At 45.6% G+C, this 16,177-nt stretch overlaps 2 protein-coding genes across 14 annotated transcripts in view; one reads left to right on the forward strand and one right to left on the reverse strand.

Moving 5' to 3' along the window:
- Nucleotides 1-29: 29 nt before the first annotated feature.
- On the forward strand, nt 30-15,722 carry LYRM2 (LYR motif containing 2). Of its 2 annotated transcripts, none has more exons than XM_081905591.1 (4): nt 30-337; nt 3,056-3,196; nt 5,523-5,723; nt 15,480-15,722. In XM_081905591.1, exons 1-3 carry the CDS (start codon nt 293-295, stop codon nt 5,601-5,603), a joined length of 267 nt encoding a protein of 88 aa, XP_081761717.1. In that variant the 5' UTR covers nt 30-292; the 3' UTR covers nt 5,604-5,723; nt 15,480-15,722. The 2 variants fall into 2 exon arrangements, with proteins under 2 accessions (XP_081761717.1, XP_081761718.1); XM_081905592.1 differs by lacking the exon at nt 30-337 and adding an exon at nt 1,577-1,639.
- The window catches only part of ANKRD6 (ankyrin repeat domain 6), a 66,033-nt gene continuing 57,793 nt past the window's right edge, over nt 7,938-16,177 (reverse strand). For all 12 annotated transcript variants that reach the window (XM_081905545.1, XM_081905553.1, XM_081905552.1 and 9 more), the window contains 4 exons: nt 15,391-15,543; nt 14,220-14,333; nt 12,080-12,407; nt 7,938-8,976 (listed from right to left, as the gene is read on the reverse strand). In XM_081905545.1, coding sequence (XP_081761671.1) covers nt 8,408-8,976; nt 12,080-12,407; nt 14,220-14,333; nt 15,391-15,543 — 1,164 coding nt within the window. In that variant the 3' untranslated portion in view covers nt 7,938-8,407. The remainder of the gene's footprint in view (nt 8,977-12,079; nt 12,408-14,219; nt 14,334-15,390; nt 15,544-16,177) is intronic.

The raw sequence follows: 16,177 nt of genomic DNA on the forward strand, positions 1-16,177 counted from the left end.
GCCTCTCTCGGCCCACCCTGCGCCGTCCTTTCCAAATATCTGCAAAGTGCGCGCGCTTCTCCCTTGCAACCCTGCGCGAAGGGCGGCCTGCTGAGCCGCTCGCCCCGCAGAAGCAGAGTTTTTCTCTCCCTCCTCGAGGAGCTGCCCGGCGCCGCAGCCTCGTTCTTCCCAAGAGCCTGGAGAGAGACGCCGGGCGGGGAAGGGGGAGCCTCCGCTTCCCTTTCCTCTGACACGCCTCGGCAGAGCGCAGAGAAGGAACCACGCCGAAGCGAAGCGCGCGCGCGCCTCAGTCATGGCGTCGTCCCGGCTGCCCCCGACGGCGCTCACTCTGAAGCAGGTAGAGAGGGAAGGGAAGGCAGGTGCCCACCAGCGAGGCGACTCTTCGCCCTTTCCTCGGCGAGGCAGAGAGCAGGGTCTAGGCTTGGCGACCGGGCATTGGAGGAGGAGACTGCAGGGTCGGGGGACAGCAGCAGCAGCAGGCAATACTGTAATGGCTTTGCTATCTTTAGGTCAGGGGCCTAGCCTTTACTGTTGATTATTTCTATTACTAATTCCATTTCTATACCGCTTAATATAATAATTTAAAGTTGCGAACAAGAAACGGAAGCTATAGCAGCAACTTAAGGAATAACCAGTTTTTTAAAAAAACAACAACAAGCAACTGCATATGACAATACTACAACTTTACTGCTAATACTGTGCATAAATCGGGATTGGTTCCTTCTCCGCCCCACGCCTCTCACTCACCCAGGGCCCAAACAAACTCACAGCTCTTCCACAAAAATTCCGGGAAGAGCTTGTTTGGAGGTTCTAGCAGGGGAGCGCAGCTGTCGTATACCATTGACCGAAGAACGGTACACTCCTTCTCAGTGGCGTAGCGTGGGGGGTGCAGGGGGGGCCGGCCGCACCGGGCGCAACATCTGGGGGTTAGGGTTAGGGGGCGCAAATCCACGGGTTAGGGGGCACAAATTACTTGCCTTGCCCTGGGTGCTGACAACCCACGCTACACCACTGCTCCTTCTATCTGGGATGGTCGTCCTCTTCCACCGAGCGCGCAGCTTCGGGAGGGACGCACATGGAGCGGTGAGGGAGGAAGGGGACACCCGCCTAGCCAGCCAGATCAGCCGAATCAACCCTGGCGATCAATGGGGTGACAGATGTCGCAGCCAGATCGCCCTCACGGGCAGGTGGGAGCAGCTTCCTCAGGATGTCCGTTTTAGCAGTCGGGCAGCGCTCTCACACCCAGTTCCAGGTACAGCAGGGTTGCCCAGGGGGTCCCAAAGGTGGGAAAAGGACATCTCACCACCCCACTGTTCCTTCACCAGCCTCTGTCCTCTTTTCCTCGAGCTGCTTTCACCATAGCATTTGCATGCTGAGGAAAAGCTTTGCCAGCTGATTTTCTGCAGGAAAAGGAAAGTTGGTGTAAATAGTATAGTTTGTATATGGCATGCTTATGTTCACGCTTCACAGGAGTGGTGGAGACCCCATTAAGGCTGCATTTATATTCCTCTGAGTAATAGCATTTAGCAATAGCATCTAAGGGTTATTTGGATAGGCATGCTTGCTTCTGTTCTGTTTCTTCACATTTTTGGTGATGGAACATATACTGCTTTTTGACCCAAGAGGGGATGATGAGCAGGTGATCTCCTAGAAGTGTTCTTGGATCCACTTCTAAGATTTTTTTACTGCCCTACCCACTGTAGTGGACAGGACAAGAGTGTAGGAAATAGAAAAGCAACCTATATTTTTGTTCAATGAGAAAAAAAAATCAAGAACTTCGGTTTCTTTTCTTTTCGAAAACGAGTTTTTACTCCTGCGCTTTCTCATTTTAGCATTCTGGTTGCTATGAATAGCAGGGCAGTTAACACGGGTTGAACTGATAGAACTTTCTGGGTAAACAAGGCCTCACCTCTGCTTTGCTAGTGGGCCTTGCAAAGATGGGAACAAGTGCTTGCCCTTATAAACATGTGCTCCACATGAGTTTGGCCATTCACGTGTAGCACAAGCTTGTCACAGGTCTGTAACTCAGGCATTTACACTCTGCATGTAAATGGGACAGTGGTATTTATATGTGACAAGGTACTTGCGGAAATCTTATGCAGATGAGTTCTTTACCTGTGGCATTGTGTGTTTTGCATCTGAACATTTTAACTTAATATTTTAAATTCAGGTAGGTAGCCCTGTTGGTCTGACGCAGTCGAAATAATAATAATAAAAATGTCCAGTAGCACCTTATAGACCAACTAAGTTTGTTCTGGTATAAGCTTTTGTGTGCATGCACACTTCTTCAGATACCTGCACACAAAAGCTTATTATTATTTTTTAAATTAATATTTGAAGTGAAACAATTTATAAATGAATGGGCAACAGTGGATGTATGGTAACTGGTAGTTTGGAAAACATTGCGTTTTACATGTGAACGCATTAAAGTATTAACATATCTTCCGTCTTTTTTCATTTAAAGATTTATTTGTTTTGAATTACAGAAAAGAACTATTTTTCTTTCATAGTGTAGTAAGTGGTGATTTGTGTCGCACATGGGCCTCTTCATTGTAGTGTTTGAATCTTATTTTTATGATCCTGTCAAATGTTTTAAAACTCAAGGTTACCTTTATTCTACTTTTGGAGTGATTTTATAGATGACTGTAAATGGACCAACATGGGAGGGCAGGTAGTTAGAATAACTGATTTATAGACTGTGGTTTGCAGCAGAAAGCAGATGGACCCCGTAGTGGGATTACTACATCCATAGGTTATATACATAAGTTCAGACTCCAGTTAAAAGGATCTCTCTACTTGAGATCTGGAGAGCATCTGACATTCAGAGCAGATGAAGGGTGGAACATGTCACCCTCCAGATGTTTTTGGACTCTGCCAACAACCCCGGCTAGCATGCCACAGGTTGACATCCCTGGAATAGACAACGAATACAAAAGTTTTATCAGTCACCTGACTTGGTTTAAGACACCTTTCCATGAGGATGTGAGCGCATGATCAACACTAGATTGTGCAAACACTAAAAGGGTCATCCTTTATTTTTCTTGATACCTTGCAGTTCTTGAGAAGGCAGCAGGTCCTTCAGTTGTATAGAAAAATTCTGAAGGCTGTTCGTCAGGTGCCTAATGAAGCTGATCGCCATTACCTCAGGGACTGGGCAAGGGAAGACTTCAAAAGAAACAAAGGTGCTACAGACGAGGTGAGAAATACTTCTGGTTCTGCTGACTTGGTACATTGCAGTTGAAGGTTGAACCTGTATTCCTGGCTCATGAAGATGTCTTCTCCGAGACTTCCAAACAGCCTGTTCAGAACACCTCATAATGACTGGGAATAATTATCACTGTGTTTCACCTGCAAGAGGTGCCACGGTAGACTGGACAAATTTGGAATATTTGATTAAATGACTCAAGAATGGGCATTTCCAAGGCTGACTTGCGTAAAACCACAAACTGGTCATTGTGGTAAACCCTCTGAAGTATAATACTTAAATGAATCCATCCCATGTGCTATATCCTTCCCTTACTAAAGGATAATCGTGGCTCAGAGTAGATTGGGAGGGGAGTAGTTGAGCCACATTGGACCAGGTAGAACAGGGGTCAGCAACCTTCAGCCGTGGGCCGGTCCACTGTCCCTCAGACCATGTGGTGGGCTGGACTATATTTTTTGGGAGGGGGAATGAACAAATTCCTATGCCCCACAAATAACCCAGAGATACATTTTAAATAAAAGGACACATTCTACTCATGTAAAAACACGCTGATTCCCGGACCGTCCGAAGTCCAGATTGAGAAGGCGATTGGGCTGCATCTGGCCCCTGGGCCTTAGGTTGCCTACCCCTGAGGTAGAATGTTGATAGCACCAAAGGTATTTTTTAGGTCAGCACTTCATATGCAGACAGATGTCACCAAGTTTAATATTCTTGTGTTTCACTCTTAAATACTGCTTCAGTATACTGCGGGCTTTCTCAACCTTGGGTCCCCATATGTTCTTGAACTACAGCTCCCATAATCCCTGTCCACTGACCATGCTGGCTAGGTATGATGGGAGTTGTAGTAACAACATCTAGGGACCCAGAGTTGAGAAAGGCTGGTACAGTGGTACCTCTGGATGCAAACGGGATCCGTTCCGGAGCCCCGTTTGCATCCTGAAGTGAACGCAACCCGTGTCTGCATGTGCGCGGGTCGTGGTTCGCCGCTTCCGCGCATGCGCGTGACATCATTTTGACCGTCTGCGCATGCACGAGTGGCGAAACCTGGAAGTAACATGTTCCGTTACTTCTGGGTCGCCGTGGAGCGCAACCTGAAAATGCTCAACCCGAAGCTACTTCAACCCAAGGTATGACTGTATAGTGGATAGGTGGTTTTTAACAGCTCTGATACTTTTCTGTGGCCTTGAACTTTTTTATGTATATATGTATGAATGTATGAGCTCCAGTGGCACAGTCTCATGACTGAATCCAATAATGATGTTAGGTGGCTAACAGGGTGTCCCTGCCCACCTGTCATTGTTGCCTGTTGAGGTCAGGTTCCCCATCCCTGTCATAGAGATTCATTTGCCACACACGCTGCCAGTATTCTGGCATCTTTTCAAGATGTGCCTGTTTATCCTAGGCCCTGCAGAACAGTGACTGCTTTTATTAACACAATATGCCTCACCTGCTATAGTTGTCAGATTCTCTTAATGCTGTATTACTGTTCATTTGCAGTTACAGTGGTGCCTCGCTAGACGAAAAGAATTCGTTCCGCGATTCTCTTCGTCTAGCGGTTTTTTCGTCTTGCGAAGCAAGCCCATTGACAGCTTAGCGGATTAGCGCTACAGCTGTCAAGCGGCTTCCAGCGATCAGCTGTTAAGCGGCTTATCAGCGGGACAGCTGATAAGCGGCTTAGCGGCTTAAGAAAAGGGCGGAAAAAACCTGCGGAGGGATGCAAGATTTTTTTCGTCTTGCGAAGCAACCCCATAGGGAAATTCGTTTTACGAAGCGCCTCCAAAACGGAAAACCCTTTCGTCTAGCGGGTTTTTCATCTTGCGAGGCGTTCGTCTTGCGGGGCACCACTGTAGTGTGTGTGGTACTCAGCCCTGAGCTCCTCTCAGAGGAAGGGTGGTGTAAAATATAATAAGGATTAACTGCAATCATAGAACACTTAGGAAATGTCCAATGAACTTTATGTTGCATTCCCATTTCAAAAAGTTTATGCTAGTGCAGCTGTTGGTTCTTTGCTTCCTAAATATATCTAGAAAACAATAAACACAAGTTGTTGTTTTTGAGCCCATTTTAGCATGGTAGATCTTCAGGAGAGGAGCCATAACATGCAGTATTGTTTGTTATGTGAAAGATCTTTCTGGTATGTAACATAAGCAGAGGCTTTTCTAAGTGCCCTCTAGGAGTAGCCCTAATATGTAGAGCAGCCTTTGGGGTGAGATCATTAGTTGCGAATTTTATGGATGTTGAAAATAGAACAGATTCAGTGTATGAATGCATATTGCCTTTGTATGTGCCTACTAAGTGTATAATTTCTGCTTTGCAGGATACAATTAGGATGATGATCACTCAGGGCAACCTACAGCTTGAAGAGCTTGAGAGAACACTAAAGCTGGCAAAATCATAGCCTGATCATTCACTGATGGTGGAACACAATATGTGTTTTTTCAGTGTGTCTCCCTCAAAAGACTGCCATGGAAGGACCTCTCACACAACCAAACTGATTTCTGTGCAGACTCCCTTATTGGTAAGTAGACTTAAACAAAGCAGCTAGCACTGCTATAGGTGAGAGTGTTGAGATTGTTTTTTAAGGTTCAGGTGTGATGGGAAGCAGCTCATAAGAGGTTGAAACACGGAGATTTCTAGTTCTGAACTAGGTCTGTAATAATATGGGAGGTGTGCGCTATCTTAAGTAGTTGTTCTTAAGGTGCTGCTCTTGACACTTCTGAGGGCAGTTAACACTTCTGAAGTGCATAGAAACACCCACACACATCTAAACCTGCCTGAAAACAATGGCATACTCAAAATGAACAGAATGCAGGAAACCTTTAGTAAATTTTTGATGAGACATTCTGTGTGTTTCCAGAGATGGAGGATAGTCAGTTATGCTTCTTGTTTCCAGCAGGCTTAGTGCAACCTAATACATGTTTTTCCCTACTCTGGATAGTTGGGCTTGAAACAATGGATTCAAGCTATAATAATGGAGATTACAACAAACATCAGGAGGAACTTTCTGACAGTAAGAGCAGTTCAACAGTGGAACAGACTCCCATGGGAGCTTGTAGACTCTCCTTCCTGGGAGGTTTTCAAGCAGAGGTTGGATGGCTTTAGATGAGATTCTTCCATTGTAGGGGATTGGTTGGACCAGATGACCAATGGGGAATCCCTTCTAACTCTATTATTCTGTAACGGGTAGATATTCAGTTACATTGTCTGCTACGTCCTTCCATTCCATTTTAAGACTGGTGAGATAACAGGTTCTATGTCTTCAACATCAGCTACCTTTTTCCCGCCACTGCTCAGTTCTAACCTGACAAAGAGTTTTGGAGAACTAAAAAACCTGCAGACTTACTTTGTGATAGTGCACTATTAGCTTGTTTGGCCTACCTTAAATATGGATTTTGGTGTTAAAAATTGCTTTTTTAGCTATATCACACAGCCCAACACCACCACCTCCAAATTATAACCTAGGCACATTTAATAAGCTTATAGATTTATGGATTACCAGATTTAAATTCATTGTAGGATTTAAATTATACCCCACTTTGGGCAGCATAGATTTAGACCATAGAAGCACATGAATGTAAAAAATGTAGAGTATTTGGATTGAGATTTTGTGTATAAAGATCTTTATGTACTTTTTGTATACAACCATCTCTCTTTAAGGACTTCATTCAAAATGTTTATACTCTTACATGAGAGATAAGATCTGTGCCTGGAGAACTATTTCTAAATCACAACAGATTTGGCCTCAATTCAGCATTAGTTGTGCAATAATAGGGCTAGCAAAGCACAATCACGGGCACATCCAGAGGCGTACAATGTTAACATATTGCATCCTCACTAAGATGTGCGAAACATATATGCAAGTCTGCTTACATACCCTAGATTTCTTTAGCTGCATTGTGCTGTTGAACTTTAAAAAGCAATAGCTGTTTTTGCCTAAGTGTCATGCCAATGTTAATTTTAAAGTTTACCACCCACCCCCCCGGGTGAAAAAAACACACCTCTTGACACATATCACAGCACTCAATATATATTTAAAAATAAAGGAAGACTGAATAACAGTATAATTTGAAGACTTGAGACTACACAATCCATCAAGGGCCAATTGTGCATATAGAAACTTTAAGGCAAGTTTTAAAACTTTTTGTTAAAGATGAAATTCATGTGGGGCAAGTGCAGTGAAGACAGAATCTAATTTAGGAAATACGGCCCATTTCTGTACTTGCAAGGACCATTCTCCAAATAACAGTTAGTGGGCCAGAAGAACATGTTGCTACTATCTAGCAGTGTCTTTTTTCCTTTAAGTGCAACAAGGTACCACACCTTGGTTAGAAGTTGGCTGGGGCATCAGGACCCAGCTAAAAAGGCCATATTTAGCTCACAGACCACCAGTTGACCATCACTATACAAGGACAAGGCGTTAACTTTTAGGAATTTACTGTCACTCAAAGGCACTCAATATCTAGCTATATATAATGTTATTGCTGGCTGCAATAGCTTTTTGGTTGGAAGGGCTAAAACTTCAGCACCTCCATCCCAAAAGCTGATCAGTAAAACGGTATGACAAACGTACACACAGCACAAAGTGTTAGATAGGACTTGAAAATCACTCGCATGACCTGTTAGCACACAGTTCCCCGTACAAGCTACTCTATCTGTATTGGGGTAGGGGAACCCATAGGATTCATAAAATGGCAATGCAGTTCTATGAAGGAGGAAGAGGTAGCCTTGCTAATTTGGGGCGCTTAATTCTTTTATTTTCAAAAAGATACATGAGCACATATGGTAGAGCAAGAGAATGCTTCGCTTCAAAAACATGTCTTAAATACGTATAAAATAAAACTTTACAAGATTCATAAAAATGGCACAGGCATACTGGAGAGCTGTATCATCAGCACTGAAAAGCCACGCAACTAGGTTCTGTATTATACTATCACCACTGGCACACTGTATGGGGGGATAAAAGAAACATTTTTAACAGGGGAAGGAAAATTCAATGCAGTTTCTGTACAAAACAAGTGCTACTTGGAGGGCAGCAATCTGCATTCCTTGTGAGCAATGCACGAGCAAAAATCCTTATAATCTGGAAAGGCCACAAATCCCCAAGAAGTGTAAAATTCCAATAAAACTCCAATAGAATTAGCTTAATTGCTGTTTGTGAAAGTTACCAGTTCCTTTGCAACACTTCATGAGAGCAGGCAAATGCTAATGTTCCTTCTGCACTTTAGTCCTTAGCTTATAGAGTTCCTCTTCTAAACTTTTTATATGTTCTTTGAGGAGTGCTTTATCTTCCTGGGCTCTCTGGTCAGCTTGGCTCCGAGCTTCTTCAATCTTCCTTTCATACCACTTCTCCATCTGGCTGGATACAGCCTCAAAAAAGTACTGTGTGATTTCCAGAGCTTGAGAAGTGCCTGCAAGTTGAGGGCTGACCTCTTTTCCTCCAGAGACAGCAGGTGGTGGCGGCGGCTGCTCTGCAGAGTGGGTGCCTGCGTGTTGCTGAGGCCTGTGCTTCAACTGACCACTTCTGCCAGACCTCTTTGTTTGAGTTCCTTTATCTATAAAGCAGCCTCCTCTCTCCACCTCAGTCTTTGTAAATTCGGTCGGGGTCTTGGAAACAGTTTGTACCTTTGCGTGTCTCAATTTGGAGCCTGAGTATTCAGATGGTGGCAGTTCTTGTTTCAATCTGCTGAAACTTGCTTTGTCTTTGGGCCTTACAACTTGAGGAGAAACTGCAGCGGGAGTTGGGCCAGGACCAACTAACTGTTGCTCTATTCCTGTAACTAAAGAAATATTAACAGTTATGAGTTGTTTTTTAAAGGTTTATTAAAGGTTTTCTTGGGTTACAAAAGTACATTCAGTGTCTCTGCTTTCCGTTCATATAATTCTTTCTTAAGATCAGTTATACACTTATGTTACAGACAGTACAAGGTTAGGAGGGGACGGAGGCGGTAGTAAACTTTCATTCTTTTACATAGTGTATGTGTAAGGTTTTTGTGCCAATGTCACGTGGGTAGGTTCTCTTACTGTTCATTTACTAGTTTTCATTGGCAGGGAGGGAGATTGGGGACTCCAGGGTATGGTTGGTTGCCTTCAGTTGACTGCAATGAGTTTTGTTTGCATGTGTGAGGTGAAGGGGTTGTTGGGTCAAGTTATACATATCAGTTCATATGCTGTCGGTGGGTTCTTGTTGGGCTGCGTGTGTAATAAAGGGGAGCCACAACAGGGTGAAACCATCCTTTTTTATTTGTGCCCATGCTAGCTTCAGTTTGTTTATATCAGTGGTCCATGTTCACTCCTGGCTGTTGAGAGTAGGTGGGTTATAGTGTGAGCATTATTGTCTTGGAAAATATTAAATAAGGCCAGTTCTGGGGCGGCTTCTAATGCTTAGTTATTTTGCATATTTCTTGTAGGACTGATGTCCAAAAGGGTTGGGTTTGGGGGCATTCCCACCACATGTGGAGGTGCAGACTCTCCAGCATTTTAGTGAGGTTCCTGGGTGTATCATTGCCAGCTACCATCTGTAGATAGGTTTCAAGGTGAGTTCCCTTCTTTTGGCTGAGATGGATTAAACTATGATCTAAACATTCCTTTAATCCATCAGGCGGGGTTTATTTTGTAACCTATGTTGTGCTCCCTTTTGATTGAGATGAGGGGGTTTCTGAGATTCTAGTATTTTGTATCTTGTGGAAACCATGGCATGTCCCTCTGCTGTCAGGAGGTGGTTTTCGAAGTTGGTCCAAGGCCTAGTGGCTGCTGCTTTTACTGCTAGATTGTTTAAGGTGGTGTATTTTCCAGGATATTTGGGCCTCTCCTAGTTTAGTATTGTGGGGATTTTCCTTAGTTTTGAAGGAATGGGTATGCTATGGCAGGGGTCTTTTTGATTGGGTACGCACATTGTTTCGTCTTATCTTCTAAGACATATGGATTAGGTTGGTGGTGATTGATCTATGCTGGAAATTCCCAATCCCCCTGAGGAGGGGAGGTGTAGTAGTTGGAGCTTTTTCTGCCTATCTGAAGGTGGCTGGAGCACAGGCAACTGTGCACCCCTCAGCGGTACAGTTTAAAGCTGCTGCCTGACTGCATGGTCCCTCTGTGTTATGAGGGCCAGAGCGTGATGGTGGTTTTTACCCAGTGGTACCCAGTGGCGTAGCGTGGGGGTTGCAGGGGGGCCCGGCTGCACCGGGCGCAACATCTGAGGGTTAGGGGGCACAAATTACTTGCCTTGCCCCGGGTGCTGACAACCCATGCTACGCCACTGGTGGTACCTCACAAGTGAAACCACAGCCACTCTTGAGTCCCTCTGCCGCTAGCATATACTATGAATACTATGTTTCAAAGGACTACCCCCTGTACTGAAGGTGTTGAAGAATGCCCAACTGTGTGCTAAATTACTTCAACTCTCTCTGCCCAGCCTTAGCTGTAGATGATTGGCTATGTCAGTGAAACATCATGTTCTGCTGCTATCATGGGATGTTTTAACAACAAGCTGCATTGGCCCTCCAATATAGCTTGCTCCTCTCTCTGCCGTATGGAGGGCAGATTGTGATGGTGGCTTCACCCAGTGGTATATTTTGGGTGAAACAGACACCACACCCGAGACCAGTGGCCCAATGTTGAAAGTGGCGCTGGTAACAGAGGGTCTTGGGTGTGGTGTCTGTTTCACCCAAAATATACCACTGGGTGAAGCCACCATCACAATCTGCCCTCCATATAGTTCCTGGGTGATGTATCAATACAGCACCCAGACCTACCATATTTTTCGCTCTATACAACGCACCCGACCATAGGACGCACCTTGTTTTAGAGGGGGAGAACAAGAAAAAAAATTCTGCCCAGCGCCCCTTCAGCGAAGCAGCAGGAGGCACTGCGCAGAGGGGGGGATTTTTTTCCCTTGTTCTCCCCATCTAAAACAAGGTGCCGTTCAAGGTGCGTTCAGTCGCCTACCTTGGAAGTCTGGAGAGAGAGAGGGGTTGGTGCGCACCAACCCCTCTCGCTCTCCAGGCTTCAGTGAAGGCAACCCGAAGCCTCTGGAGCACGGCGGAAGTTCCCGCTGTGCTCCGGAGGCTTCGGGTTCCTTTTGGCCTGCTCTATCGGGCTGGCAGGGGGAAGCCCACCACCAGCCCCAAAGAGCAAGTCGGGGAGCAGCGGAAAGGCATGCAGCCTTCCGCTGCTCCCCGAGCTTCTCGGCGCTGCCAGGGAAGCCCGGGTCCCCCCCCCAGCCCTCTCCAGCCAGGAGAGGCTGCGCAGGGCTAAAGAAGCCATAGCCGTGGGCAGCCTCTCCCTGCCAGAGGGGCTGCGTGCGGCTATGGCTTCTTTAGCCCCATGCAGCCTCTCCCGGCTGGAGAGGTTGCGCGCGGCTGAAGAGGAAGCCAAGACAGCGAGCTGGATCCATCCCGCTTGTTGTCTTGGCTTTTGCCAAGGTGCGTGCAGCCCCTCCGGTAGGGAGAGGGTGAGCTATGGCTTCTTTAGCGCCGCACAACCTCTCCAGCAGGGAGAGGCTGTGCGCGGCTATGGCAATACCCCCACCTCCTGCAAAAGCCCACAGGAGCCGCGCACCCTTTAAGGAGCGTACGGCTCCTGCGGGCTTTTCTACGAGGAGGGAGAAGCGACTGACTAGCCGTGTCAGTCCCTTCTCCCTCCTGGGGAAAAGCCCGCAAGAGCCATGCGGAGCTTGTGTACGGCTTTTGGGGGCTTCTCCTGCCTGCCTCCCCCCTGCATTCGCTCCATAAGACGCACCCACATTTCCCCATACTTTTTAGGAAGGGAAAGTGTGTCTTACAGAGCGAAAAATGCAGTATTTACAACAGGAGTGATGATTCTTTGCCACAATACTCTAGCATAGCTTTCCCCTCCAGAAACTACTAAACAAAAAGATACCTGGAGTGTTGGCTTCTTGAACAACAAAATACTGCTTCCCAAAGCTCTGCTCTGTTGTGGGTACTCTACTTCTTCCAGTATCTTCCGGGACACTATTCTGAAGGGCAGTGCAAGAATGTTGCTGCGAACCATCCGACTGCAGTGGGGTTTGGCTAGCTTTACAGTCCTTCGTACAAGGAAGGTTCTCTGTATCCAAAGTCTCAGCGAGTGACTCACACGTAGACAGAGTTGATTTTGGCCTTGAAGATCTAGAGTCTCCAGAAAGCTTCAACTCCAGGTTCTGAATTTTTAGCATGCACCAAGCTTTCAGTTCCCCCACCAACGATATCTGTATGGGAAAAACCCATGTACAAATCAGAGGCCATCAAATGACAGTATTAGTTTTAGTAGCTAAATGCATGCTAGATTATTGTTGCAGCCTGATCTACTGAGTTAAAAGAGAACTTAGCGTCCTATATAGTAAGGAAGTTTACAAATCTAGCTTTGGGATAATGAATGTTTTATTTGAAAGACCCTAGCAATAATGGATCAGATCTGCACTCTTGCACACTGAAATGGAACATTTGCATTGGTGTATTGGCCTGGAACACTGTAATTATACCATGATTTGTAGCACTGTGATAGGACCACAGTGTATGCAATAGCCATTATTAATTGCTAGTGCAGTATGTCTGGAGACACAGTCTTGCTTATTCTACCAAAATGGGGGAGTAGGACATTGCTTGTAAGATTATTATTGCTGCATTAGAGCCATAAAAATGTCAGAACAAATATGAAGATTCTTGAGGATAGCAAGCAGGAGCATTCTTTTTAATCATTTTATATTTCATCCTTCTGCTTGGCTAAAATATATATATATTGATCTTCGTGAAGTTTTTAACCTCCCAGATCAGATCTAATAATGTAACCAACCACTGCTGCGGACAAACGTCAGCTCCCTTGGCCAGTAAAGCGAGGTGAGCGTCACAACCCCAGAGACATTCACGACTGGACTTAACAGTCAGGTGTCCTTTACCTTTACTGCACCCCCACGTTCTTCAATGCACAGGGTTGTTGACTTTTTTTCTTATTATGTAAGGAAATAGAAGTTTTAAGAGACATTCTGAAAGCATTTTCCTGCTGGGTTTCTAAAACTGGAAGTTCAAATGTTAGCTACCTAAAAGACAGTCAAATTATGACACCACAAAAATCAAATGAGAAGCAGATATTTCCTCAGAATACAGTGGTGCCTCGCAAGACGAAATTAAGTTTTTTCTTCTTGCGAGTTTTTCGTCTTGCGAAGCACGGTTTCCCATAGGAATGCATTAAAAATCAATTAATGCGTTCCTATGGAGACTGCTTGCCAGGCTGGCGGTGCGGAGAAGGGCTTTCCCCCCCCACCGCAAGCCTTCAGCACAGGTACGGGAACAGAGGGGAAGGCGCACAGCGCTTCTCCTCTGTTCCCGGGGCTTGCGGTGGGAGGAGGGTTTTTCCTCCCCACCGCCAACATTCAGAACAGCATCCTGAATGTTGGCGGTGGGAAGGAAAACCCTCCTCCCACCGCAAGTCTTCAGGACAGCCATCCGAAGGCTGGCGCGGGGAGAAGGTCTCTCCGCCCCACCGCCAGCCTTTGGAGGAGCCTTCCGAAGCCTGGCAGGGGGAGGAGGTCTCTCCGCGCCACCACCAGCCTTTGGAGGAGGTCCGAGGACAGTGGGGAAGACGCGCTGCGCTTCCCCGCTGTCCTGGAGATTTCCCTATGGGCTTTCGTCCTGCGAAGGAAGCCCATAGGGAAATTCGTTTTGCGAAGCGCCTCCAAAACGGAAAACCCTTTCGTCTAGCGGGTTTTCCGTCTTGCGAGGCGTTCGTCTTGCGGGGCACCACTGTATGGGTTCGTTTAAGCATCTTGCAAAAAGGTTTTACATAAGATCACTGAAATGGATAAGCTGCCGTCAAGAAACATATTTAAATGGCTTATTTCCAACCACCCAAGTAAGCTATCTATGACTGCTCAAAATGAATATCTCACTATAACCAGATAATTTTCTTTTTAAAATTGCTTGTCATTCTTTAGATAAGCGCTCTTTTCTGTGTATCTTAAATGGAAAGTTTCAGATTCCTCATTGTCTTATATGGTCCATGAGATACTTATTTTCTAATCTACCTGGCGTTTCTCCCCTTCATGCCTTTCCAACTCGGCATGCTCCTGAAGACGATGAAGGCACTCTGTTCTTTCTGCTGACAGCCTCTCTGCCATCAATTTGTCTAAAACGCGGAGCTGTGATAAAAGAGGAAAGCACAGCAGAAATGACAACAATGCATAGGCTGACTTATTAAACCTCATTACTTTACTACTGGTAATTTAACTTACCAAGGGCAAAAATTGCATCTAAAAAGGACAGCAGAAAACGCATTTGTGAAACATTGTGAATAAAAGTATTCCTTTCAGTGTTTTTAAAAACACTGCAGGTTATTTCAGTTGGCTGCAGGTATGACTCTAAGGAGTGACACAATAAACAAATGATCTGCAGTGATCAAGGCAGATTTCTGGTAATTCTAAACCCTGCTTGCTTCCCAAGGCTTTTCAGACCTTCTTGCTCAGTGCAGGAATGTCTGGCAAGGAGAGTAGTGCCACTATGTCCTGCATTGCAACCCCTCCAGAAATACAATTAACTAATGTCTGGCTAGGCCAGGTCTGGCTACTCCATGGCGCAACAGCCACATGGAAAAGATTGCCACGTTATGAGTTTCAAGCAGCCTCCACCTGAAGATTGTAACAAGTAGACCAGAAGTGGAGAACTGTTTTCTGGCTGGCAGGCCAGATCCTGTCTCCCCACCCCTAGGAGGGCCAAATCTGACAGATGGGCAAACCCCTGAAGACCTAGTGACAGTCAGTGCTCTTTTGTAAAGAGCCCCTCGCTATTCTTTAAAAGCTCATTTTCAAAGAGCAGCGTGGAGCTGTTTGCAAAAGTGCTTTCAATCAGCTCACCTGCTTTTTGAAGTCTGCATCACCTGGTGTCGTTCTGATGTAAGGTGATTGACAGATGGGGAAGAGAAACATGGAACAGGGTTGCACCCTCTGCTCACCAACAGGATAAGCTGCAGGTTCTGCTACTCCAGTGTGTTCTCCCAGGGAATGGGACCCTGCCTATATCAGTTGACCCAGCGACATCAGCTGGTGAATAGGTGGGTATGATTTGGGGGAAATGGCTTCATGGGCCAACTTGGACCCCCTGTTGGGCTCCATTCCTGACACAGACCAACCCACGCCCTATAGGCTTTAATCAGGCTCCTGGTATTTGAAGAAATACTTTGTCCATGGAATGTTTCCTTACCTGATGCTGAGTTTTGTTTTCCATTTGACCTAGTTTGCTGTTCATCTTATCCTGCGCTGTAACAAACTCCGCTTTTATTTCTTCCACAGCGGCTGCCAGCTGGTTCTCTACTTTATCTATCAGTGGCTCACAACGACATCCGTTTATTGGTGCCTGCAAGAAGCAAAACAACTGTGACAACACATCCTCTGTATCTTAATAACAACTATGATTGGCTCAAAGGACAGCAAAGCAACCACAACAAACAGTACTGCTTGGAGCCTCCAGGGAGAAAACAAATATACAGGTTATACAGTAGGAAATGAAAATAAAATAAATTTGCCTGGACGTTTTTTCTCAAGAGTTCATCCTTCGCATTTAGAGTATACAGAGGGCCTTTATTCGTTTAGGGAGAAAAATGGCAAGATATTAGCTGTTTAAGAAAAGCACAACTACAGCCAATAGTTTAAACAAATAGCTCGCTTGACCTGCTGCTGTAAAAATGAGTCTACGGTAGAACCACAGCATTTCCCATTGACTGCAGCTTAGAAGCTACCAGGTATGCTCCTTAAGCTCACACAGTTACGATCAGATCTCTGTGATGCTCTATTAAAGCTGTGCCAACACAGCTTCTGTAGTCCCTCCAGCTTCTTGTTAAACAAAAACCTAAAACCAGGAAGTATCTTTCATTGGAAATGTAAGTTTGTTCACTTGTAATCTTTCTAAAAGAGTTGGTGAGCCTTTTTCAGGTCAAGGACTGTGCTTCCTCAGGGGAAACGTAGGGACTTATGTACCAGAGGCAAAAACA

This window comes from Podarcis melisellensis, assembly GCF_964234715.1.
Source record: "Podarcis melisellensis genome assembly, chromosome: 3".
In the NCBI taxonomy this organism is placed as follows: Eukaryota; Metazoa; Chordata; class Lepidosauria; order Squamata; family Lacertidae; genus Podarcis; species Podarcis melisellensis.